General features: G+C 37.4%; 1 protein-coding gene across 1 annotated transcript in view; it reads left to right on the forward strand.

Moving 5' to 3' along the window:
* Positions 1–27,863, forward strand: part of MARK1 (microtubule affinity regulating kinase 1) — a 144,546-nt gene that overhangs the window by 54,497 nt on the left and 62,186 nt on the right. Inside the window, exons 2-3 of the mRNA XM_027122227.1 lie at positions 24,092–24,295; positions 25,569–25,622. Of these exons, the coding sequence (XP_026978028.1) occupies positions 24,092–24,295; positions 25,569–25,622 (258 nt within the window). The remainder of the gene's footprint in view (positions 1–24,091; positions 24,296–25,568; positions 25,623–27,863) is intronic.

The following is a 27,863-nucleotide window of genomic DNA, read 5'->3' on the forward strand; positions in this document are numbered from 1 at the left end:
CACGTCTATAGTTGCTCCCAAAGTCCACTGCCTCAATTTTGGGGTGATTCATTGTCTATTCAGGTATTCCAGGGATGCAGGGTGAATCAAGTTGATTGTGGAGATTTAATCTGTTGCTCCTGGGACTGCACGGAGAAATTTCCTTTTCTCTTGTTTGTTCGCACAGCTCCTGGGGTTCAGCTTTTGATCTGACCCCGCCTCTGCATGTAGGTCACCCTCTGGCATCTGTTCTTCACCCAGACAGAGAAGGGCTTTAAAGAAGCGGCTGATTAGGGGGCTCTGGCTCACTCAGGCTGGGGGGAAGGAGGGGTACGGAATGCTTGGTGAGCTTGCCACGGCAGAGGCCGGCATAACGTTGCAACAGCCTGAGACATGCCATGTGTTCTCCCGGGGAAGTTGTCCCTGGATCATGGGACCCTGGCAGAGGCGGGCTGCACAGCCTCCCAAGAAGGGAGGTGTGGATAGTGACCTGTGCTTGCACACAGGCTTCTTGGTGGCAGCAGCAGCAGCCTCAGCATTTCATGCCCGTCTCTGGTGTCTGTGCTGATAGCCACGGCTTGCGCCCATCTCTGTCTCTAGAGCTCGTTTAGGCGGTGCTCTGAATCCCCTCTCCTCGCGCACCCGGAAACAATGGTCTCTTGCCTCTTAGACAGGTCCACACTTTGTCCCAGAGTCCCTCCTGGTTAGCTGTGGCACACTAGCCCCCTTCAGGCTGTGTTCATGCAGCCAACCACAGTCCTCTCCCTGGGATCCGACCTCCAAAGCCCGATCCTCAGCTCCCAGCCCCGCCCGCCCCGGCGGGTGAGCAGACAAGCCTCTCAGTCTGGTGAGTGCTGGCCGGCACTGAACTTCTGTGCGGGAATCTCTCCGCTTTGCCCTCCGCACCCCTGTTGGCTGTGCTCTCCTCCGTGGCTCTGAAGCTTCCGCCCTGCCACCCCCAATCTCCACCAGTGAAGCGTCTTCCTAGCGTGTGGAAACCTTTTCTCCTTCACAGCTCCCTCACAGAGGTGCAGGTCCCCTCCCTATTCTTTTGTCTCTGTTTTTTCTTTTTTCTTTTGCCCTACCCAGGTACATGGGGAGTTTCTTGCCTTTTGGGAAGTCTGAGGTCTTCTGCCAGCATTCAGTAAGTTTCTGTAGGAGTTGTTCCACATGTAGATATATTTTTGATGTGTTTGTGGGAAGGAAGGTGACCTCCCTGTCTTACGCCTCCGCCATCTTGAAGGTCTCTCCCACTCCATTTGTTTTAGAGTGTCTCATAGGCAGCATATAGGTGAATTTAGGTGTACTTCTCCCCCAGTGTAAAAGTCTTTCTTTCGAATAGTTACTTTTAAATGACGCACTTATGCTCCAATAATATGATACATTTATTTAGTTTTGTTAAATTATTTTATTTGAACCTTTTTAGTGCTTCTTGATGTTTGTACATTCTCAGGCGTTTTAGGTACAACAGTAAACAAAATAGACAAATACCTCTGTTCTTATCAGAGTGGGGGAGGGAAGAGAAAGCTAATATATTAATAAATAAGTAGAGCAAGGGGGTAATGTGGTATCAAATAGGTCAGAGTAAACCTCACTGAGAGGGTGAAATTTGGGGAAAGATTCGGCTTGCTGAGGGAGTTGGCCAACTGGGTATCTGAGAGAAGAATGTTCCAGGCAAAGGGAATAGCTAGACCAAAGGTCCTTTTGTACAAGTGTGCCAGCCGTGCTTGAAGAACATCTATGAGCCCACATTGGCTGGAGCAAGGTGAGTGAAAAAAGGGGAGTGATAGCAAATGAAGTCAGAGAGGTAATAGGGGGTCAGAATTTGTTGGGCCATTATAAGGACTTGGATTTTTACCCTGAGTAGAATGGGGAAGGTTAGAAACAGAGTGACATGTTAGGAGGCTCTTAGGAGGCTAATGCAATAATCCAGGTAGCTCAGACTTGAGTGGTAGCAATAGGGATGGTGAGAGTAGCTGGATTCTGGATATATTTTAAGGTAGAACCAGCAGGATTTCCTGACAGATTGAATTTAGGGTGAGAGAAAGAGAGAGAGGGAGGGAGGGAGGGTTGGAAGGATTCGAGTTAAGGATGACCCTAGAGTTTTGGGTCTGAGCACCTGGAAGGATGGATTTGTCTGCAGTGAGATGGAGGGGGCTGTGTTGGGGCAGGTTGTGTAGGAATTGGGGTTGGAGACCAATTTGGGACAAGCTGAGGTTGGGATATCAACAGAAATCTAAATGGTCATGTCAAGGTGGCAGTCTGGAGTTTGGGAGAGTTGAATGGAGATAGAAATTTTGGAGTTGTCTGCACATACATGTTACTTAAAGCTATGAGGCTGAGTGGAATCACTAAGGGAGTTAGTATAGTGTGGACAGAGACAACAAAGAGTACCAAGGTCTGAATTCCTGGAGCCCTTCAATATTAGGAAGCTGGGGAGAAGGGAAGGAAACAACAAGGTCTGAGAAGGTGCCCTTAGGCAGGAGGAATATGTGAAAGCAAAGTAAAGAAAGAATTTAAGGGAGGAAAGAAGGATCAACTCGTTTAAGAGATGCTTGTGAGTCAAGTACGATATTTTTCCTCTGTTCTGGTCTCTGGTTTTCATCTCTTTCCGCCCCCTCCCCTCTTAATATTTCTTGTTTGAGAGGTGGTCTAGAGTAATGGTTGAGAACATGACTCTTGAAGCCACACTCCCTGGGTTTCAATCCCAGCTCTGCTATTTAGTAGACAGCTGAGCGACGCTGGGAGCCCTGTCAGGCTGGCTTCTGACACAACTTCATTAATAATTGCCACCTTTCTTGCTTCTGGCACAAGATGTGTCCCAGGTTTATCTTGTAAATCTCCTGCCCCCCAGACCTGGAATCAGCCATTTTTCTAACGAGGGTGCCATTGTAACTCGGTTGTCTGCGTCTCTAGGCCTTTTTTGTGGCCAGGATCAGGAAGTAGGCATTTTGTTAAAGTAAGAAAAGCATGAGTTCATACTGATAGTAGTACTTCAAATTTAATACTGCATGATTTTACTTTGATTTTATACTGAAGTTTTAAAATAACATGAATACATATTGTGATTATTTGCTTTATCATATTATATGTATATATACATATATAAAATAGAGTCTCCAAATAATATCACTATTAATCAGACTACTGAATGATATTTAACAGTTCTTTGTCTAAAAGTGTTGTTGCTCTAAGGATATGCAGTCCAAACACAGTTCTAAAGTCACTTAAAGGAACTTTTTTCTTTTTGGTTGTTTTACCAATTTGACATATAGTTAAGTTCATGTGTTTCATTTTGTTTTAAACATTTCAGGATTACTTTTTACTTTTAGTTTTGATTTCGTTGGTTGACTATTTAAAACATTTACATGGTTTCTAAATTGAAGCTGTGTAACAAGGTGTATTCAGTGAAGTCTTACTCCCTCCCTGTCTCTCATTTTCGTTCCCTCCCTCCCCCATAGGTAACCATTTTCCTCAGTTTTCAGTTTATCCTAGTGTTCTTTTGCTAATACAAGCAACTGTGTGTATATGTTGTAGAGAAGGTTTAGCTAAAGTGTTGGGTTTTTTTTTTTCTTTCCCGTTTCCTGGAGTAATTCTTCCTGATTTCTTTATAGTCCCCCTGCCTCCCCGCCATCCAGTGTCTAAGCATAGGTACAGTGCGGGAATCTTTTATTTATAGTTCATCCTTTGGATGGGGAATTTTATCTAGACGTGCTTTTTGCTCAAGAATAATGTGTGTGAATTCCCCTTGACTTGTTTCCCCATTTAGTGGAAATAGAACTTGAGCTGACAGCTGGGTTTCATTATATATGGGTTCATAGCCTCTTTTCAGTTCTTAGTAGCTTGAAGGAAGTGGTGAGTGGTAAGGGGATTGAGATTATGGTGGAGGTTGGCGCAGACGGGATCAGGTAACCTCATGTAAGGTGTAATTTCTTAGAATAGTTTCACTGAATTTTAAGGGTTTCAGAGTCACATCTAGCCCACTGGGGAATACTTCTTGGATTTTGGTCTTTCTTTCCAGAATGAGAAGATCTACAATCCTTTTTACTAGTTAGGAAATTGAGTTGGAGAAAGTTAAGATGATCTCACCACATGGTTCTTTTCAGGTAGCAACTAGCCCATCTGCCATTTTTCGGGTGGTCTGCCTATACATCTGGTCATCAGCCCTTCTAGTTAGGGGTTATTAGTAAGGCCCCTCTGAAACTGTTCAGTTAGCATTTCTTATTAATTTGAAGTTTGAGAAATGGGTTTGTGGCTACATTATTATGATTATTACTTGTTTCTTTCATACTTCATTAATTTTGGTTGGTTATAAAGAAGGAATTATACAAATGTGCTGTCACCTACCATTTGCCCCCAAAGTTCTACTTCAGTTTTTAATTTTTAAAAACATGTCTCCAACTATATTTATAGTTTATTACACCTGAGTTTGAATCCCAATAATGCAACTTATTGGATTGAATTTGAGTACGTTATTCAACCAGTTAACATATGGTACAGAGTGAACGTTCGATAAGTGCTGGTTCCCTCTTCCCTTGCCCATTCTCTTAGATAAACTTGAAAAAAATCATTTGTTTCATTATATTGAAGAGTTAATGTACGTGCATATAGAACAACATTCCAAATACTTTAAAAGGTACATTAGAAAAAGAAAGTGTTCCCTCTATTCCTGATTCCCAGTACCCTAATTCCTCTCCCAAATGAGAACTACTTACACTTACGTCTCTTGTGTAATCTCCTGAAGATATTCTCTTCTTATCGAAGCATGGGGATGCTTGTACATGGGCACACACACACACACAAAGAGCATACCTACCACACATACATGGTCAGTTCCCTATTGTTGAATATTGACACTTGTTTTATGTTTTGCTATTACAGAAAGTGCTGCAGTAGATTTCTTTGTATGAGTTCATTGTTTTGAATCATTTGTGATTATATCTGTAACATAAATTACTAGAAGTAATTCTAGTCTAATGATTATACGAATTTCTTGGATAGATATTGCCAAACTCCTTTATGTAGAATTTGTATTAGTTTTCACTCTGTGCTATTTGAGTGTGCATATTTCTACTATAGCTTTAGCAGCTAATGCTGTCAGACTCTAATCTTTGCTAATCTGATAAATGAAAAATAGTATGTCATTGTAGCTTAACAGATTTGTATTTGACTTGTTATGATTGACTGTCATATGAAAAATATGTTAGAAAGTGATGTATTTGTCCTTTTCCGTGAACTATTTATACCTATCCTTTGCTTATTCTCATTTTCTCTTTGAGTTTTTTTTTTTTAATGATTTGCCAAAGGTTTTAGTGTTTAAAAAATGAACGATTTGCTGGCCACATGTTACGAATATTTTTTCTCGGTTTATTATTTCTCTTTTAGTTTGATTTCAGGAGAGGGTTGTTTTTTTTTTGGTGGTACGCGGGCCTCTCACTGTTGTGGCCTCTCCCGTTGCGGAGCACAGGCTCCGGACGCGCAGGCTCAGTGGCCATGGCTTATGGGCCCAGCCGCTCAGTGGCTGTGGGATCTTCCTGGACTGGGGCACGAACCCGTGTCCCCTGCATCGGCATCAACCACTGTGCCACCAGGGAAGCCCGAGGGTTTTTTAAAAAAAAATTTACCTTAATTTTTTATTGAGGTTTTGTTAATTTTTTATTGAAGGTGGTTTTGGTTTATAACATTATATAAGTTTCATGTGTAGAGTGTTAAATTTCTACTTCTGTATACTGTACATGTGCTCGCCACCAAAAATTTAGTTTCTGTCTGTCACCATACAGTTGATCCCCTTTTGCCCCCCTCCTCCTCATGCTTCCCTTCTGGTAACTACTACTCTGTTCTCTGTGGCTATGTGTTTGTTTTTGTTTGGCTCTGTTTGTTCATTTATTTTATTTTTTATATTTCACATATGAGTGAAGTCATACTGTATTTGTCTTTCTCTCTGATTTATTTCACTTAGCATGGTACTCTTAAGGTCCATCTATGTTGTCGCAAATGGCAAGATTTCATTCTTTTTTATCGCTGCATACTATCCCAGGGTATATATATATGTATACCACAGTTGCTTTATCCATTCATCTACTGATGGACACTTAGGGTGTTTCCATGCCTTGGCTATTATAAATAATCCTGCTATAAACATGGGAGTGCAGATATCTTTTTGAGTTAATGTTTTTGTTTCCTTTGGATATATTCCCAGAAGTGGAATTGCTGGATCATATAGTAGTTCTGTTTTTAATTTTTTGAGGAACCTCCATATGTTTTCCATAGTGGCTGCACCAATTTACATTCCCACCAACAGTGCACCAGGATTCCCTTTCCTACACATCTTCACCAACACTTGTTATTTCTTGCCTTTTTGATAATAGCCATTCTAACAGGCAAGAGGTGATAGCCCATTGTGTTGATTTGCATTTTCCTAATAATTAGTGATGTTGAACATCTTTGCAGGTGCTTGTTGGCAATCTGTATGTCTTCACTGGAAAATTGTTCAGCTCCTCTGCACATTTTATAATTGGGTTGTTTGTTTTTTGTTGTTGTTGAGTTATATGAGTTCTTTGTATACTTTGGATATTAACCCCTTATCAGATATATTGTTTGCAAATTTCTTCTCCTGTTGAATAGGTTGTCTTTTTGTTTTGTTGGTGGTTTCCTTTGCTGTGCAGAAGGTTTTACTTTGATGTAGTTCTTATTTATTTTTGCTTCTGTTTTTCTTGCCTGAGGAGACATATCTAGAAAGATATTGCTAAGACCTATGTCAAAGAACATACTGCCTATGTTTTCTTCTAGGAGTATTATGGTTTCAGGTCTTACATTCAAGTCTTTAATCCATTTTGAGTTGATTTTTGTGTATGGTGTACAATAGGGGCCTAGTTTTGGGGTTTGTTTGGTTTTTTTGGGATTTTTTGCGTGTGGCTCTCCAGTTTTCCCAGCACCGTTTATTGAAGAGACTGTCCTTTACCTGTTATATGTTCTTTGCTCCTTTGTCGTAAATTAATTATTCATATATGTGTGAGTTTATTTCTGGGCTTTCTTCTGTTACATTGAACTATGTATCTGTTTTTCAGCCAGTACCAAGCTGTTTTGATTACTATGGCTTTGTAATATAGTTTGAAATCAGAGAGTGTGATACCTCCAGCTTTGTTCTTTTTTCTTGGGTTTGCTTTGGCTACTTGGGGTCTTCTGTGGTCCCATATACATTTTAGAATATTTTGTACTAGTTCTGTGAAAAATGTTCTTGAGATTTTGATAGGGGTTGCATTGAATCTGTAGATTGCTTTAGGTAGTACAGGCATGTTAACAGTGTTAATTTTCCCAATCCATGAGCGCAGAATATCTTTTAAGAAGACTTTTTAAAAACTTTCCTGTGCTTTTAAAAGTTTTATGATGTCAAATTTAACAAATTTTTAACGGCTTCTATTGTGTGTCATAGTTAGGAAGGCATTTGCCATGCTGAGACTATAAAAACAGTTGCTAGCTTGTCATTTATTTTTTCTAGTGCTCATTTTTACAGCTTCTTTGTCTTTTTGTTTGTTTTGTTTTGGGTTGTTTTTTTTTTTTCTTTTTTTACATTTATATCCTTAATACATTGGGAGTTTATTTTGGTGTAAGAAGTAATGCATCACTCCTAGACTTCCAACTTATTTTTTTCCTTGTTGATATGGTACCATTTGTTGAATAGTCTATTATTTTCCCTCTGATATAAAATGCTAACATTGACATCTCACTAATTCTCCTTTGTATTTGAATCTATTCCTTAGACAAACTTTGTCAAAATATTTTCACTTTTATTTTGTCACTCATGGGTCACCATTTAATTGTAATGACTTTCTGTTTATCAGTAAGTCATGATTCTAAAAAATTCAACCTTCTGAACAAATACAGGAGTAAATGGGAAAAAGTTTCTTTGTACCCTATTCTGTTTCCAATTGAATTATTGTTTGTAGAAGTTAAAATAAAGAAAAATTAGCTGCAACGATTTAGAAAGTGTATCACCTATCTGAAAAAAATTCACAAACTAGAAAAAGCGAACCTAAGGAAAAGAAATGGAGGGATGTAAGAAACTACCATGAATAATGTAATCAATGAAAATTATAGATAATTAAAAATAATTTCTAATAATATGGCTATGAAGTTTAATGCAATTCTTTAAAACATTTAAAAATAGAATAGGCACATGGTAAAAAAATCTGAAAAATATGCAGAATAATTCTTGGTGATTTTAACAAAACATTCTATACTAGTAGCATCTGGTAATTGTCCTTCCAGTTATCACCAGTCTAATCACCTGGATTTGTGACTACAGGTACTTGGCCATCTGGTGGCTTTCTTAGCTAGTCTTGCCGTAATTATTCTCTGATCTCACTGAGCCTTCCAGTATATTGGCCTCTACTCCCCATCCATCAATTTTTTGTGTGTTCCATTATCTAGCTTAGATTTATGACCCGTCATCTCAGTAACTTGCCAATAGCCTAACTTGTCTTGCCTTGCCGCTTTCTCTTTGGTGGTACTTATTTGACAAACTCCAGGCCAGGATGAACTCATTTATCTGCTTCCTTGGTAATCTGTGTGCATTTGAGTGTTGCTGGAAAAAAAAATGACACAACAGGACAGATTAGAGCCATAATAAATTCATGGTCACTGATCTCAACTAGGCTGTCAGTACTGCCCAGCAGCCCTACCCAACAGCAGGTTTCTTTGGTTAACTTGTTTTTTCTTTTTCTAAAGAGATTTCAAATCTTTTTTTAACTCTCTGCAAACCTCTGTGGCCTCTCTTCACTCTTAACAGGTGACCTTACCTTCAACCACCCAGAGAAAGTAAGAGCCGTCAGATCGGAACTCCCTCAGCTTTCTACCATTAAATGTATGCACCTTTCTACATCTAGATCTAAATTCTCTTCCTTTCTACTTGTTACAGGAGAAGAGATGTCTTTCTTCCTGCATAAGGGCAATCTCTCCATCTGCGTGCTCTGAATCTTCTCACTGTCCACCTTCCCAGGAACTTCACTTATCTTTTCCCTCTCTCGTCTCGTCAGCAGCTCCCTCTCCACAGGATCCTTCCCTTGGGATTTAAACATGCTCAGGTCTCCTCCATCTTAAAACAACATGCAAATGAACAGTAACCTTCTTCAATTCCACACCCCTCTTTCTTCCCCAGCTGTCATACTCCGCCTCTAATTCACAGGGAGACTTCTCAGGGTCATAATCTGCCCTAGCAGCCTCCATTTCCTCACTTTCCACTTTTCCCCGGCCCACTGCACCTTGACTTTTACCCCTAAATTTTAAAAAATAATCAACAGTAGAATAGACACAGGAGGTAGAGCTTCCAAATCACTGGAGAAGAAAAAAAGAAACAAAGAAAATCCAATGAATATAGAGAAAAATAAAGACAAGACACTTAAAGTAAAAACAGAACAAAATACAGAAATAAGTCCAAATATGTCAGTAATTGCAATGAACATAACAGGTTAAACTCTGCATAGTGTTATCTATGCAAGAGTATAGTATCAGAAAGCAGATCAATGAGAGGAGGGCATTGACAGCAAAGGGGCACAGGGAAATTTTTGACGATGAAATGTTTTACATATTAATCGATGTTCTGTTTCATGACTTTATATGTCTGTCACAGCTCATATACTTAAATTTGGTGAATTTCATTATGTGTTATTTACTCCACAAGGAAGCTGCCAAAAAAGAAAGTTTAATAGAAGCATCATAATATACTACTTGGTTTCCAGTGAGTAAGTATTTACAAATCATAATCATGTAAACAATACTTTTTTAACTGAAAATTTAATCATATTACATTAGGAAGATGAGAGGCTAAAAGATCTTAATCCTAATTGACAGTAGTAGGAAATTGAGAGAATGTCTCATTGATGAACTAAGAATTAGCAATGAAAGCATTTTGTTTAGAAACATTTAAGTCAATTTTAGAAGAAAAAAAACCAAAGAAAAAGGCACTGGGGAGCAGGCTTGACGTTTTAAAGGCTGGTACAGGGGACTGATATTTTTGGTTAGTAACCTACCAGAGGTGACATTTTTTACCATATGCATATATCATTTTAGTAAAAATTAATTTTAAAATTTGGGACAATACATTGCTAGAAATAACTATAAAAAGACCAAAAATGGGTATGGAACCCAGCTTAGTTGAGGGTGCAATAGAAGCTATACAACGCATGGCTTTTCCTGGGAGGTAATGTCTAAGCTGAATATGAAAGGATGAGTTAAGAGTTCACCAAATGATTCTTTCAGAATGTAATTGATTGTTAAGGATGTTTCCTCTCTTGTAGCTTTGTTGAGCGCAAGTAGTACTTCCAAAAGATACTTTATTAATTTACATGCATTTTCTAGGTTTATATTCAGGTTAGCAGTGGAAAGATGATACAAATAAATCTTTCCACTGCATTTTTCTTCTTAAAAAGCATTGCTGGTCCATCTAGCACTACTATAATATTGAGTGTTTCAAGGGATGTTCTTGTTTGTGTTTATATGGCTTATCACTCACAGCTACTCTTATGTTTTTCAAATTGAAGTGCTAAGTTGTAATATTTTTCTTGTATAGTTAACTTTGCCTTCTTAGGTCATATACCTAAATGACCGTAATGATAATTCTTTAATGTTACTGAGTGATAGTGGTGAAGATTTTCTTTAGGTTTCTTGGATCTCTGTATAGTAGAGGCAGACCTCAGAGATGTTCGGTTCCAGACCACTGCAGTAAAATGAGCACATGAAGATTTTGGTTTCCCACTATATATAAAGTTATGTTTACACTACACTGGAGTCTATTAAGTGTGCAATGGCATTATGTCTTTAAAAAAAAAAAAACAACGAACATAGCTTATTTATTTATTTTGAGTTTTTTTTTTTAACATCGTTGTTGGAGTATAATTGCTTTACAATGGGCTGTTAGTTTCTGCTGTACAACAAAGTGAATCAGCTATACATATATATATCCCCATATCTCCTCACTCTTGCATCTCCCTCCCACCCTCCCTATCCCACCCCTCTAGATAGACACAAAGCACTCAACTGATCTCCCTGTACTATGCGGCTGCTTCTCACTAGCTGTTTTCCATTTGGTAGTGTATATATGTCCATGCCACTCTCTCACTTCGTCCCAGCTTACCCTTCCCCCTCCCCGTGTCCTCAAGTCCATTCTCTACGTCTGTGTCTTTACTCCTGTCCTGCCCCTAGGTTCTTCAGAACCTCTTCTTTTTTTTTTTTTTTAGATTCAATGTATATGTGTTAGCATATGGTATTTGTTTTTCTCTTTCTGACTTCACTCTGTATGACAGTCTCTAGGTCCATCCACCTCACTACAAATAACTCAATCTCATTTTTTTTATGGCTGAGAAATATTCCATTGTATATATGTGTCACATCTTCTTTATCCGTTCATCTGTCGATGGACACTTAGGTTGCTTCCATGTCCTGGCTATTGTAAATAGAGCTGCAATGAACACTGTGGTACATGACTCTTTTTGAATTATGGTTTTCTCAGGGTATATGCCCAGTAGTGGGATTGCTGGGTCATATGGTAAAGAACATCCATACTGTTCTCCATAGTGGCTGTATCAATTTACATTCTCACCAACAGTGCAAGAGGGTTCCCTTGTCTCCACACCCTCTCCAGCATTTATTGTTTGTAGACTTTCTGATGATGGCCATTCTGACCGGTGTGAGGTGATACCTCATTATAGTTTTGATTTGCATTTCCCTAATAATTAGTGATGTTGAGCAGCATTTCATGTGCTCCTTGGCCATCTGTATGTCTTCTTTGGAGAAATGTCTATTTAGGTCTTCTGCCCATTTTTGGATTGGGTTGTTTGTTTTTTTGATATTGAGCGGCACGAGCTGCTTGTATATTTTGGAGATTAATCCTTTGCCAATTGCTTCATTTGCAAATATTTTCTCGAATTCTGAGGGTTGTCTTTTCATCTTGTTTATGGTTTCCTTTGCTGTGCAAAACGTTTTAAGTTTCATTAGGTCCCATTTGTTTATTTTTGTTTTTATTTCCATTTCTTTAGGAGGTGGGTCAAAAAGGATCTTGCTGTGATTTATGTCATAGAGTGTTCTGCCTATGTTTTCCTCTAAGAGTTTTATAGTATCTGGCCTTACATTTAGGTTTTTAATCCATTTTGAGTTTATTTTTGTGTATGGTGTTGCTGAGTGTTCTAATTTCATTCTTTTACACGTAGCTGTCCAGTTTTCCTAGCACCACTTATTGAAGAGGCTGTCTTTTCTTTACTGTATACTCTTGTCTCCTTTATCAAAGATAAGGTGACCTTATGTGTGTGGGTTTATTTCTGGGCTTTCTGTCCTGTTCCATTGAGCTGTATTTCTGTTTTTGTGCCAGTACCATACTGTCTTGATTACTGTAGCTTTGTAGTATAGTCTGAAATCCATGAGCCTGATGACTCCAGCTCCATTTTTCTTTCTCAAGATTGTTTTGGCTATTTGGGGTCTTTTGTATTTGCATACAAATTGTGCAAATTTTTGTTCTAGTTCTGTGAAAAATGCTGTTGGTAGTTTGATAGGGATTGCATTGAATCTGTAGATTGCTTTGGGTAGTACAGTCATTTACATGACGTTGATTCTTCCAATCCAAGAACATAGTATATCTCTCCATCTGTATGTATCCTCTTTAATATCTTTCATCAGTGTCTTATAGTTTTCTGCATACAGGTCTTTTGTCCCCTTAAGTAGGTTTATTCCTAGGTATTTTATTCTTTTTGTTGCAATGGTAAATGAGAGTGTTTCCGTAATTTCTCTTTCAGATTTTTCATCATTAGTGTACAGGAATGCAAGAGATTTCTGTGTGTTAATTTTTTATCCTGCTACTGAAACAAATTCATTGATTAGCTCTAGTAGTTTTCTGGTAGCATCTTTAGGATTCTCTATGTATACTATCAGGTCATCTACAGACAGTGACAGTTTTACTTCTTCTTTTCTGATTTGGATTCCTTTTATTTGTTTTTCTTCTCTGACTGCTGTGGCTAAAACTTCCAAAACTATTATGAATAATAGTGTTGAGAGTGGACAGCCTTGTCTTGTTCCTGATCTTAGTGGAAATGGTTTCAGTTTTTCACCATTGAGAACAATGTTGGCTGTGGGTTTGTCATATATGGCCTTTATTATGTTGAGGTAAGTTCCCTCTATGCCTACTTTCTGCAGGGTTTTTTTTCATAAATGGCTGTTGAATTTTGTCAGAAGCTTTTTCTGCATCTATTGAGAGGATCATATGGTTTTTCTCCTTCAATTTGTTAATATGGTTTATCACATTGATTGATTTGTGTATATTGAAGAATCCTTGCATTCCTGGGATAAACCTCACTTGATCATGGTGTATGATCCTTTTAATGTGCTGTTGGATTCTGTTTGCTAGTATTTTGTTGAGGATTTTTGCATCTATGTTCATCAGTGATATTGGCCTGTAGTTTTCTTTCTTTGAGACATCCTTGTCTGGTTTGGGATCAGGGTGAATGTGGCCTTGTAGAATGAATTTGGGAGTGTTCTTCCCTCTGCTATATTTTGGAAGAGTTTGAGAAGGATAGGTGTTAGCTCTTCTCTAAATGTTTGATAGTATTCACCTGTGAAGCCATCTGGTCCTGGGCTTTTGTTTGTTGGAAGATTTTTAATCACAGTCTCAATTTCAGTGCTTGTGATTGGTCTGTTTATATTTTCTATTTCTTCCTGGTTCATTCTTGGAAGGTTGTACTTTTCTAAGAATTTTTCCATTTCTTCCAGGTTGTCCATTTTATTGGCATATAGTTGCTTGTAGTAATCTCTCATGATCCTTTGTATTTCTGCAGTGTCATTTGTTACTTCTCCTTTTTCTTTTCTAATTCTGTTGATTTGAGTCTTCTGCCTTTTTTTCTGATGAATCTGGCTAATGAGGTATGCCCATCAAGTGCTGTAGGCACACAGGGAAGAGAATCCACAGGGCTTCTGTTTTCAGTAAGTATTCTTTTTTCTGCTGTGTAAGTTTTTGACACTCATAAAACTACTATTTTCACTGAAGTGCAACTCACCACTGCACTATTTAAAAAGAAATTTCACCTTGAACACTGAAATTGGGGAATGAAGGAGGCATTATCGTATAATAACATAATAAAGGAAGCATACCATTTGAGAGAATTTTTCTGACAATTAAACTCATTTATTGCCGGGTTCCTTATGAAGTAGGCATTAATCATTATTAATGATATTTTCATTTCAGTCATGCGTTTGTACAACATGTAGATGTTCTTTAAGTTGTTCTTTGACAAGCCAAAGTTGTCAATATCTGTGTACAGTTTTCCAGTAAGGTAATTAAATTTGATATGTAGAGCTTTAAAGATCTGGAAAAGGGTTCTTGACATGGAGTCTGTGAACTGTGTGCTTCAAGAAACCTGTAACCTACCTTAAATTAATAGTGTGTTCAGATCTTCCTTACCCTTACTGTGTTTTGAGTGAAATTCTTTAAACTATTGAGAGTGTTGTTAAAATCTCCAATCGTAGTTGTGGATTTGTGTATTTTTTCCCTTTTCTGTTTTTGTTTACTGAAACTCGGTTATTAGGCACATACATATTTAGGATTGTTATAGCTTCCTAATGAATTGACCCTTGTATCGTTATGAAATGTGTCTTTATTTTGTTAGTACTCCTTGTATTGAAGTTTATTTTGTCTGATATTATTATAGCTTTTCTAGCTCTCGTTTGCTTACTGTTTGCATTAGTATGTCTTTTTCCATAATTTTACTTTCAATCTATCTGTATATTCATACTTAAAGTATGTCTTTTAATTGAAAAATTCATTTAATCCTTTATTTGAATTGAAATTTTTACTTACATTAAATATAATTTTTGATGTTTGCTGTCTTTAATTTTGCTCTTTTGTTTTTTTGTTACATCTGTTCTTGTTTTCATTGGTGGTGTTCCTCTCTTTTTTTCTTTCTTGTCTACTTTTGAGTTAATCAGATATTTTCTAGTATTCTATTTTAATTCCTCTGTTGACTTACCAATGCCTCTGTATCTTTTCCAGTGCATTTTCCCCCAGTGGTTGCTCTAGAGATTACAGAACGCACCCATATATTTTTGCAGTCTACGTAGGGTAGTATTGTACCAGTTCAGATAAAATGTTAGAATCTTATAAGAATCTTTTAATTCCCCTGACCTTTGTGCTTTTGTTTTCACATATATTATATCTGCTTATGTTATAAAATTCACAGTATGGTGTTATACTTTTTTGCTTTAAATAGTCATATGTCTTTTAAAGAAATTAAGAGATGAAAAAATACATGCTGTTTTATATTTACCCACATATTTATCATTTCCAGAGCTCTTTTTTCCTTTCTGTAGATTCAACTTACCATCTATGGTCACTTCCCTTTGGCTGGAAAAATTATCCTTAGCATTTTGTATAGCGTATGTCTTCTGGCAGCAAATTCTTTCAGTTCTTGTTCATCTAAAAATGTCTTTATTTTGTCTTTATTACATTTTTTATTGAAGTATAGTTGATTTACAATAGTTGCCTTCTTTTTTAAAAGAATATTTTCACTGGGTAAAGGATATGGAGTTGCATTTGTTTTTTCTGCAGCACATCTAAAAACTTTCACTGTCACCTGAGCACCAGTTTTTCTAATAAGAAGTGAACTATCATTTGTATTGTCATTCCTTTGTATGTATTGTGTTGTTTTTCCCTGACTCCTTTTAGGGATTTTTTCCCCCTCTATACATGGTTTTTAGCAGTTTGACTGTAATGTACCTACTTTTGGTTTTCTTTGAATTTATCCGGCTTGGAGTTCACAGTTTGGGTGAATTATATGACCATTATTACATCAAGTAAGTTTTTCTCCCTCATTTCCTTCGTATTCTTTCTCTAGTACCCCATTTACAAATGTGTTAGTCTGTGTGACATTGACCCAGAGATCATAGGGGCACTCGCTTCATTTTTGTTTAATCTTCTCAGTTCTTTAGATTGGCTAATTATTCTTCTCAGTTCTTCAGACTGGCTAATTTTTATTCATTTGTCTTCAAGTTCACTGACCCTTTCTCCTTTGCAGTCTACTGTAAGCCTTTCCAGTGAATTGTTCTTTTTAGGTATTGTACTTTCAGTTCTAGAATTTCTATTTGCTTCTTTACTATAGTTTCCATTACTCTGCTGATATTTTCCATCTGTTTGAATTTTCCAATCGTATTTTCCTTACTTTTAGAAATGTATGTATCATAACTGCTTTAAAGTTCTTGCCTGTTGTCCAACTTCTAGAACATCTTGGTGTGTATTTCTATTGACAGCTGTTTCTCTTGACAGTCTCATTCTTCTGTTCCATTGCGTATCTAGTAAGTTTTGGTTATATGCTGGACATTGTTGAAAATACTATACAGAGACTCCGGATTTAGTTATCTTCCTCTAAAAAGTGTTGATTTGGCAGGAAGTTAATTTGGCTTAACTCAGACTTCAAATTTAGCCTTCCCTTCCCTACGGCGGGCAACAGCCAAATCTTTGTTATTTCCTTAACTTTCTAGCTGTCTCCTTCTGACATGTTCCTTGGAGTTTCTCTTGCTCACATTTGGTTTAGGGCTCAATAAAGAACCTGTAGTTTATATAAAGATTTCAGAGTTTTATTCTTTGTGACTTTATTTTTGCCAGTTTCCTTTATCACTCTCCAGTCAATATTTTTTAGCCCCCAGCTCCATCCTCTGACTCCTTTAGCCAGTAAGACTGTTGCTTTGTGCTTAAATTTCAGTCACTAGGAATAGGTGGACCGGAGTTTGCCCCCAGGTAGAAACTGTAAAACTAAAAATTTCACCCTATTTGGTTCCCTTTTTACAAAGATCAGTCTCCCGTCAGTTTTTGCCTGCTTTTTCTGGCTCTTCCAGGCCACGAAACAATTGTTTTTAATATTTTGTCTAGAGATTGTATTTTTTCTGCTGATCGGTTAGTCAGATACAAACTATTCATCCATTATTGGAAGCATAATTTCCCTACTTTTTAAAAAATAACTTTGAGAAATAGAAATTTGGTTATTGGTTCTAAATTGTCATGGCCTGTAATGGTGCTATCAGCTGACCAAAGAGTAGTTGTGGTGTGCAAAAGCAGCATGTTCTAGAGTCCTGGGAAGTGAGCTGTGGCATCCCTAACTTCAGGTCTAATACATGATAAGACTTCTCAGGAACATTTGAATATTCAGTCACCCAGTAGATTCAGTGGCTGTTATAAAAGATCATGATTTACTTTGATATTAGAGTAAGCTTTAATAAATTGATATGGTTTTATAAAAATAAAACCATGATGCTAACCATAGCTGAGAATAATGAACCACATTTATTCACTGTTCAATAATTTGGAGAGAGTTTGTTTTCTTTCTCTTTTTAGTATCCCCCTCAGTCAGTATCGCGTTTTCAAGTGTGGCCAGAGGACATTCACAAAAGAGAAAATCTAAATCCATTTTGAAAATTAATAGGTTTTCTTATCCTCTGGTACATGTTTGCTCCTTCTTCATGGTTGGAAAATACCTATCCTCAACTTGAAAAAAATGTTCAAGGGATCAAGATGAGTAGATTTTGGGGGAGTGTGTTTATGTGTACACACACACATGGGAAGAGACAACATATAAATGTAATTTTATTTTTCAACTTAGATGTTTCAAAGAGAAAGATGAATGTGAAGTACTTATTTTTGCAAGGAATTACTTACAAATTAATATCTCCAGCCCAGACCTCTGTTGATTTCTAGACTCGTTCATTTCATTCAGGCCTCTTCTTAAATGTCATCTCATCAGAGACCACCCATGACCACCCTTACTTTCCAGTTCCTTACCCTCCCTGGTTTCTCTTTTTATACCATGAACCACTGGTTGGCATTTTATCTCTTTATTGGTTTGCATACGTATTACCCTTCTCTCTTCCTTTTACCTTTCCCTCTGCTAAAATGTAAACTTTATGAGGACCGGGACTTTTTATATTTAGATTTCTCTCAATTCTCTGGCACTGTAGGATATGCGTATAGTAGGTCAAAGTAAATTTTTGTTGATTGAATTGAGTGAGTAAACGAATCACTGAGTAGTGAGATGGGAGATATAGTTCAAAAAATAAGAGGAAGCCAGAGGCTTTGGAGTTACTTTGATGACTTTCTGTCGACCCTGCATTCCCAAACTCCATTGTGAGTGCCGTGTGGGAGAGTGCTTCCTACTCATTTGTCACTAATTCTGTGTCTGGGGAGAGGTAGTACTTGTCCTTTTTAATATCTGATTTGACAATCATTGATGGATAGTGAAAATAATAAAAAGAAATAAACCTTATCCAAGCAGGTGAGGCAACATGTGGAAAAATATCTTCCTTGCCTAGGAAAATACCTAAGTGTAGTACATCCTTGTGGGAGGATCTGAGTTTAGCAATTAAAATTGGGACCTAATTTCAAGGTATATTTACCTATGGCATGAATACAGTGAGCAAAATTGTGGAAGTTTAGATGCTGATTGACTTCTAAGGTGCCTGTTTTGCTTTGATTTTGTAAGCCACGTTCAGTTTGCCCTGAACTTTGTAATCTCCCGGCTACTTTCCGGTTTTAACAACAAAGTCAGAAAAGTTTAGTCAATTAAAAAGCTGCACCCAAAATAAAAAGTTTTCCTTTGGGCTTCCCTGGTGGCGCAGTGGTTGAGAGTCTGCCTGCCGATGCAGGGGACACGGGTTCGTGCCCCGGTCTGGGAAGATCCCACATGCCGCGGAGCGGCTGGGCCCATGAGCCGTGGCCGCTGAGCCTGCACATCCGGAGCCTGTGCTCCGCAACGGGAGACACCACAACAGTAAGAGGCCCGCGTACTGCAAAAAAAAAAAAAAAGTTTTCCTTTTACTTGCACTTAGAGCATAACCATCTCATTTTTCAAAAATAGGACAACCTTCTCTATTTCCTCAGAATTCCAGCTATTTGGCTAACTCTACTCACTATGTAGTTTAAATGAAATGAATGCCAGTTTTCTTTTTGATGTGTTACTAGTGTGGTCAATATTATTCCTGGGAGTTGGTAACTTTCTAGATGACCATTACGCTAGCAATGTTAGGAATAGCATACAATATGTCCAGTAGTTTTTTGTTTGCTTTTGCTTTTGAGATTTTTTATCCAGAGAAAAGGACATGGAGGTAGAAGCTCCATAAGGATCACAACCCACCCCAACATACACATATATGCACTTTAATTGATACTTATGTAGAACCTGGCATTAACTAGAAGGGTCAGGGTCTAATGGTACATAACCTCTCTGAGCCACTATTTTCCCTATCTCTAAAACAGGTCATCAGGGACTTCCCTGGTGGCACAGTGGTTAGAAATCTGCCTGCCAGTGCAGGGGACAAGGGTTCGATCCCTGGTCCAGGAAGATCCCACATGCCATGGAGCAACTGAGCCCGCGTGCCACAACTACTGAAGCCCGCACGCCTAGGGCCCGTGCTCTGCAACAAGAGAAGCCACCTCAATGAGAAGCCCACACACCACAATAAAGAGTAGCCCCCGCTCGCCACAACAAGAGAAAAGCCTGCGTGCAGCAACAAAGACCCAATGCAGCCAAAAATAAATAAATTAATTAAATAAATAAAACAGGTCATCATGGTATGCTTCTTGACAGAGCCGTTGTGAAGATTAGAAGAGGTAATGCATGCAAAACATCTAATACAGCTCTTAGCACACAGTAAGCTCTTAGCACACAGTAACCCTTCAGTAATTGATAGCTTTTTTTTTTTTTTTTTTTACCATTTTCCCTCTGGATAACTAGGGTATTGCCATTCTCATTTAGCAAAAAATTATGAAAATGGAAATCCTAGTCCCAGCTAGATTTTCTTTTGATCTAAACAGTTGTTTGATTCAGGTAAAAGAGAAGAACTACCTAGAAAGAAATTGGGTTGTGAGATAGAGATGTGGCTTATCTTTAATGGTTTCTCTTTTTATCGTTTATTTGTTATTTGATTCATTCATGCATTCACTTATTCATTCATTACCTATTAGTAAGCAGGCTGCACCTGCTCTTGCCTTTTAAATCTGACTCTGTGTGGTCAAATGTACAGGGCTTTATATCTGTAACTTAAACAGTTTGAATTCCAATAGTATTCAGTTGGACATCTGAATTTTCAAGATGTAGCCCTTTGAAAAGATGTCCCATATAATGTACCATTTTATTAGGTACGTTTCTTCTTTGAATTTACAAAGTATGATCTCACCTTGGGATTTTTCTATTTATTCATTTCACTGTCTGGATTGCTCTTCCCCTGTTTATCTAGCTCCTTTCATCTTTCAGGTCCAGCTCAAACATCATTTATTCCATGTACTCTATCTTAGGTATCACTCACCCCAACTCCCTCCATAGTCATTCCTGTCACATCATCTCATTTTATTTCCTTTTTGCCCCCTATTACCAAGTATAGTTATTTTATTTTGGCTATTTGCATAGTCTTGTTTTCTTTCACTAGAATATAAGTTTCATGCTTCAGGATTTTTTCCATCTACGAGTAGACTTCCAAAACTTTCTTTTCTATTTGACTTAGCCTGAGTTGTTTTCTGTTGCTTGCAGACAAGAAACCTGACTGATATTCGTACCAGGAGTGGTTGCAGGCAACAAACACTCAGAGAAATAGCAGAAATTTGGGATTAGTGTTCTGGTCTAGGAAACGGGGTATTTTTGTTTATTTGTTTAGTGTAGTTTTAATTAACAAACACTTACATGGTTCTTATTACATACTGTTCACACCTTTACAGAAATTGTTTTATCTGATCCTCAGAATGACTATGAGGTAAGCTTTATTATTAGCTGCCTCTTACAGATAAGGAAACAGGCACATAAAGGTTAAACAACTTGCCCAAGGATGCATGGCTAGTGAGTAGCTATTTCATTTCAGTTGGTATTGAAGACAGGGAAAATTCTAGTATTATTCAGGAACTGAAGTCTGGTAATCCATGGGATGCAGCGTTGAAGAACTAATGGAACCATTACCTATAATTACTTTGAATATGCTGTGTACTCAGGGCCAGCTTTAGGGTCATGTTGCCACTGCTGCAGAAAAATGAAGGAGTTCAGTGTCTACTGGATTGAGTGGACAACTTGAAGAAAGAAAATACAAGATCTGAATTTGTATTTTCAGCTAAAGATGCAGACGAAAACTTACAGATATTATATAATTGAGCTCACATAATTTCTTATATCTGTCAGCCTTAGGGCTGAGATAGTTCTTATTAACACTATAAATTCAGCCCATGAACATTAAACATTTAAAAATTAAACATTTTTTCCAGGTTTCCTATTTGAGAAAGAATCTATTGATCAGGAAGGGGTGAGATCAGTTATCCCAAGTTACCCTTCACAAAGTTTCTTCAAGGAAAGATTCTGCTCCTGAGTGGTGCTGTGGCAGTCCAAAGGAAAGATGAGGGTTTGAGGGGAGGAATATTTGTTTGGGTGGGTGTTTTATAACTAGAATTATATAAAATAAAACATGTGCTATATATTCTATTTTAATTTCTAATTTAAGACTCATATAAATGCATTCTGTGTAAGTTGATTGGCTCTTAAAATGGTCATGCTTAATGTTGAAAGTTAGGAAATCATATATATATATATATTTTTTTTTTTTTTTTTTGCGGTACGCGGGCCTATCACTGTTGTGGCCTCTCCCATTGCGGAGCACAGGCTCCGGACACGCAGGCTCAGCGGCCATGGCTCACGGGCCCAGCCGCTCCGCGGCACGTGGGATCTTCCCAGACCGGGGCACGAACCTGTGTCCCCTGCATCGGAAGGCAGACCCTCAACCACTGTGCCACCAGGGAAGCTCCACTCTGAACTCATTCTGTTGGCCAAAGCAAATCACATGACTGGATGCCCAAAGAGTGAGAACCATACCCTGTCCTCAGTGGGAGAACATTGGAAAGTTACCTGGCAAAGGTTGCGAAAATTTGGAGCTAATAATTCAGTCTGTCATAGTTTGGTTTATTTGAGGATATGCTCTGCAGCCAGCATTGGGAGCTGGGTTACAACTCAGATATTTTAACTCGTCCTGCTGTTATACGCATCAAAGACCTGGACAGCAAGGAAATCATCATTCCTCAGGAGTCATTCTGAGTATAGGTGTCAGGAGCACAAGGACCCTAAATTTCTTCAACTTAGTATGTATTTAGTGTCTTTTTTGTGCCTAACACCATATTAACTTCTGGGGCTTAAGGAGCTTTAGGTCTAACAGTGAAAACAGACCATGGACAGGACTTAAAAGGTGGTGTGATAGTTCAGTAACAGAAGTTTTTACTAGATATAAAGATAACAACAGAAGAGAGGGATAATCAACTCTGCTTTATGAAAAGGCATAGAAAGCTTTGTTGAGAAGGAGATTAGATTTTGAGTGTTAGACAAATCCACAGTCCTTACAGAACAAGTTCAGGTAGAGAAGTATTTTTTGTAGGAAATATTATAGCAATCTGTTAACTGTTAGAAATTGATTATAGTTAAAATCTCTTGTTTATGCTCGGATAATAGAAAAGTCTCTGAGAGCCAATGAATAACTTTGTATTTACCACCTTCTTGCATTATTTACTGCAGTAGTTTTCAAACTTTGGCCTGCATCAGAATCACCTGGAGGACTTGTTAAAACACTGATTTCTGGATTCCACTGCCAGAGTTTCTTATTCAGTAGGTGTGGAATAGGGTCAGGGAATTTGCATTTCTAACATGTTCCCAGATGATGCTGATGGTAGTGGTCCAGGGACAACACTTTGAGAACTATTGATTTATTGAATCTTTCCTATGTATCTGGCACTCTGCAATGTGGTGAGTACATAAAGGTAAAAAGAAAACGTCCCTGCCCTCAGATTGCTCGTGGTAGGGTGGCTGGGACAAAGAAGTGAATGTGTAATGACAGTGCAGTGGAATGGACGCTGAGATCCATGGAAGTACAGTTTGCTGTGGAAATACACCAGAAGGACACTAACTCAGACTGAGGCTGCAGGCTGCAAGTGTGTGTAAAACACAAAAAATCCTTTAACCCTGAGCTGAGTTTTTAAAAAAATCAGAAAGTAATAACAAGTAGAGAAACGACCGTGAGTCATGCTTTGCGTGAGGTTCGTAAATGGAGTCATCTTCGAAGTTGCCTTTAAGAAATTTCTGATCAGAATTGTTTAGACAAGCTTTTGGTGGTGTAGATGGGACAATGTATGTCTGAATTAGTTACTTTGCAAATAAAAATTATCCCCTTCTTTTGCTAATTTGTTCTACTCATCTTCAGCTATTGTTAAGATGCCAATTAGATAAAGATGTTACATTCTATGTTTCACAAAAAGAGAGAGAAATTTTATTTATGTCAGAATGCAGACAAAACTAGACAAGAACAGGAACAATCAGAGCTGGGAAACAGGGTTCCTTAGGCAGCTTTACCTGGGACTTGAGGTGCTGAGCCTGCAGGGGAACAGAGTCAGCTACTCAATGCGATTGTGGGCTAGCGTGAGACTAGGAGACAAAGTGACATCTCTGCCTTGAGAAGGGCACTGAAGAGGAATGCAGTGGATGTTAGGTACTGGATTCAGGCCGGGCTGTAGATAGCTCCTGCCTGGGCATGGTGAGGTGGTGAGGGGACTGGGCAGGAATTGATTAGAGGTGTACCTACAGTGGGAAGCTGCTAGGTCAGCTGGCCAAGTTATATGCCCAGCAAATGAAAGAGTGAACCTGACAAGTACTTGGGCTGGTTTAGAGAAACAGAGCCATACTCAGGAGGTTGTTTGCCTTGACATTGAAGACGTTCTGCCGTTTTAATGAAGCAATCTTGAATTGTGTTGTCCTCTCAACCCACAGTGGTAACACCCTTTCAGGAGTAATGGTCTTTGGGGCTCCTGGCTATCTAACCAGTTGTATTTGTTTTAAATCAAAAGCATATACCTAAAGCTATGCAGAACATTTCATTTTAAATGGTTATATTCCCACTGGCAAAGGGAGCTAAAGTCAAGTAGAAATTATGAACAGAATGCTCAAAATGTTTTAAAATCGTGTAGTACAATCTATTTTCATTGGAGATGAATTACTGATGAAAATTGTTTGTAGTTTTTTAAACGATCCTTTTATCATGTAGTTTAATTAACCGTGAAACCTTGTAACCTTTTTCTCAGCATACATCTGTGGATGGATATACTGAACCCCATATCCAGCCGACCAAATCAAGTAGCAGACAGAACATCCCTCGGTGTAGAAACTCCATTACGTCAGCAACAGACGAACAGCCTCACATTGGAAATTACCGTTTACAAAAAACAATAGGGAAGGGAAATTTTGCCAAAGTGAAATTGGCAAGACATGTTCTAACTAGTAGAGAGGTAAGTTTTCATGATTCCTTTTAATATTTACTTAGACCTCTCCAGAATCTAGTTACAAAAGCTTTCCTACAGCTGATTCTGGGAATAAGTACCAGTTGCAGTATGGTAAACACTGGGATATGTGTGAATGGAATGTATGTAGATAGAGTTATCTATACATGGCACAGAAGAATTGTCCTTATGTATTAGCATCTCATAAATCAGATGTGCTGCAGATGAGGTTTGCTCAGACTTCTGTCTTTCATTATATGGCTTCTGTAAAAATTTCTGATTTTTACCTGACCCCATGAACAGGGCTAGGATAACTTCTTCTTAATTACTGCTTAAGCTGCAGTGAATACAGGAGCAGAAAATGAGGTTGTACATGTGAAACTTATATAGTGTTATAAACCACTGTTACCTCAATAAAATTTTTTTTTAAATTACTGCTTGAGGTAAATTAGGTATAAATGTGTAGAAAGTCACCCACTAATTTTTATCTATTTAGAAACCACATTGAGCAAGTGTTATACAGATGTTTTTCTCAGATAATAAGAGAATCGGGTTTCTAAAATCCCATGTGTTTCAAATCAGATGTATTTATATAGCAAAATTTGTTTTTAAAATAATAAATAATATATTTAATAACATATAATAAAGACTAAAAATATTTAAACATCTAACACTCTATATTATATAATGTTTACTGGATCCAGTTAGGACATTATGAAAAATCTGTCATAAAATGTTTTTGTTAAGTTTCCATTTTGTTCTATACGTAATATTATTGTCACATACGGTTAAATTTAGTCCTCTCTGACCATTTTGACCCCAGGAGCTGTTGGGACACAGGCTGTATTAGACAGAGATTTAGAGGACATTTAAATCCATTCTGTTAGTTTGCTGTAAGGAAGTTAGGGTGTCCAGTCTCTCTACCCACATAATACTTAACTCACTAAAAGTTTATAAGCCTCTCCCCTCTGATAATTGTAACTTATCAAGATCATGAGTAAAAGATGAAGATACAGATGACTTTTACTTTAAAAGGGGAAACCTGGAATGACTTTAACAAAGGTGTAATTTCACTGACTCAGAATCAAATAGGTTAAAGACTTGGGTCAATAGAATATATTCTAAGGCTGCCTAATTATCAAAACTTTACCATCCAATTATGTGAACACCAAATACAGCTAAATTATATCTAGTTAGGGATGAAACAAAAGGTGTTTTCCTGATAAATTTTATTCATTATGTATTCTCAAATATATTTTAATGATTCTCTTTTTTTTTTTAGGTTGCTGTGAAAATAATAGACAAAACTCAGCTAAATCCTACCAGTCTACAAAAGGTATTTAATTATTTTAATAGTAAGTAATTAGAATATGAGTTTATTAATTAATATATGATACTCTGTAAAGTCAGTTATTCTAAACTTCCTGTTAGGTACAATACTACATTTCATCCATATATGAAGAAAAGATTTGATATAAAACATAATATTTACATTTAATAATATTTAAAAAATGTTTATCAAGTGCTTTTGAAAAATATCTGCTACCATAGGTGGGTTTCCTTTTATTGCTTCACTTGCTTTTCTTCCTTCTTCCACAAGAACTAGTCTTTCAACTAACTTACAATAAAAGATACGACCATTTCTTCAAAGGGTGAAAATATAAAGCAGGAGAGGGACCAAAAAAAGCAGTTAGGATGGGAATTGACCTGGTAAAGCTGTTTCATGTTGCTTCATTAGTTATTTATGTGGGAAAATTTTCTCAGATACACATACTAGTACTTTAAAACTGAAGCAGATATTTTAACATTTATGTCATATATGTTTGTATATAGCTCACTATATAATATTTATGTATAATATATATATAAAGTACATTATGATTTTAATTAGAATATAATGGGATCGTGGTCACATATGTAAGTGTGATGTAAATAACTCTGGATTTCTAAAACAGAATTTTATAAGAAAATTTTAGTATAGTATGTTTAACTACACCTGCTGTGATTCTACCAAAATTTGGGTCTGTGATATCAAGACTTTCCACTTGTCTCAGTGCCAGATAACTCAGTTTATTTTATATATTTCTACTTAGACATCTGTCTTTGTACTTACTGAGATTCCTTTTAAATTTGACAACCAATATAATTTTTCATAGCATTAGTATTTCTCATCTGTGAGAACATGAAAGGTTTGCTGGATTTTTTTTCTCTCTGAGTATGAGATAATATACTTTATTGGATGATTTTTGGGAGAAACTTCCAGCACCCATCTTTCAGCTAATCACGATTTAGTGGTATGCGTTATAAAAAGGCATCCTCCCTGGGCAGACGAGTTATCCAAAGATGCTGTGTTTTCCTGGACTAGAGCCACAGTGGGGCAGAGTTTTGCCTGCCCTTCTCCTGGGAATCCTTTTACAATGCAGACTGCATACCAGCCCAGTGGCCCAGTCCATGGCCCACCTAGCCTTGTCACTTTTCCTAGGTTAATCTGTGGGTTACTCTGGTAAATTAAGTGATTTTAAGTGACATTTAGAACTAGTCCAGGCCTGTTGTGCTCGTTGGAGGCACAGTAATGTGACCCCCGCTCTGTCTTTCCCAGGGGGAAACCTTCCCAGAAGGTTGTAGAACCAAAGTCACGCTTATTGAAACATGTGGACATGCAGACACGAAGGTGGACTGTTATTCAGATAAAAAATATACTTGTTGATGTAATTTCCGTTATAAATTCTGCTAATCTTGCTGATAAATTGTTGCTTTTCCAAACAGGCATATAAAAAATGGTGGCAATTTTGTTTTCTTTAATCTGTAAAAATAAAAGCAAAGGAAAGATTGAAATTTGCTAAATGTAGCCAATACACTGTGTGCATTTTGTTGTTTTCAAAATAATTTTTATTTGTGTTCATAGATTGGCTTTTTGTTGAAAGGTTTGGGAAAAAACGGATCGAGGCTTGCTTAGTTTTCGTGCATTGTAGAACGTTCAACATTTGGCCTTACGCATTGAATGCTGGGAGCATCTCCCAGTCAGTCATGTCTAAAAAATGAAAATGTAAACAACGGAATTAAAAGTAATCATTTCTTTTTCCTTAGCATTGACAGTCAAGTCCTATAGGTAAAAAATAGCAAAATGGCTCTCCATGTCTTAGGTGTGCTTGTTAAAAGGCAGATAATGGCAGCACATACATTTACAGTAAGGATTCATTTTAATCTCAACCCAAAAGTGTTTGGTTAAATCTTGTTCTGGACTTGGTCTGAATTTAAGCTGGTTCCCCTCCTTTACTCTCTTTTGTGTATAACGTATTTATAGGAAATATTAATTTCCTTTGTCAACATCAATGGTAGATAAAAGTAATCTAAATTTGATACCCCAACTGTTCCAAACTTCTAAAATATAAAGTTCTTAAAGACAGTTCGGTCTTTGGAATTGTTAAGCATCTTTGGCTTCAACATTCTTCACGTAATATGCTCCTATTATTTGTATTACATATTTTAAATTAATGGAATACAGTTTAATAAGTTTTCATAGTTTAAGAACTATTTGACGTACGTGCTGTATTTCCTTCTTCCTCTTTGGAGCATG

This window comes from Aethalodelphis obliquidens, unplaced genomic scaffold (genome assembly GCF_003676395.1).
Source record: "Aethalodelphis obliquidens isolate GAN/ISIS:26980383/991018 unplaced genomic scaffold, ASM367639v1 scaffold24, whole genome shotgun sequence".
In the NCBI taxonomy this organism is placed as follows: Eukaryota; Metazoa; Chordata; class Mammalia; order Artiodactyla; family Delphinidae; genus Aethalodelphis; species Aethalodelphis obliquidens.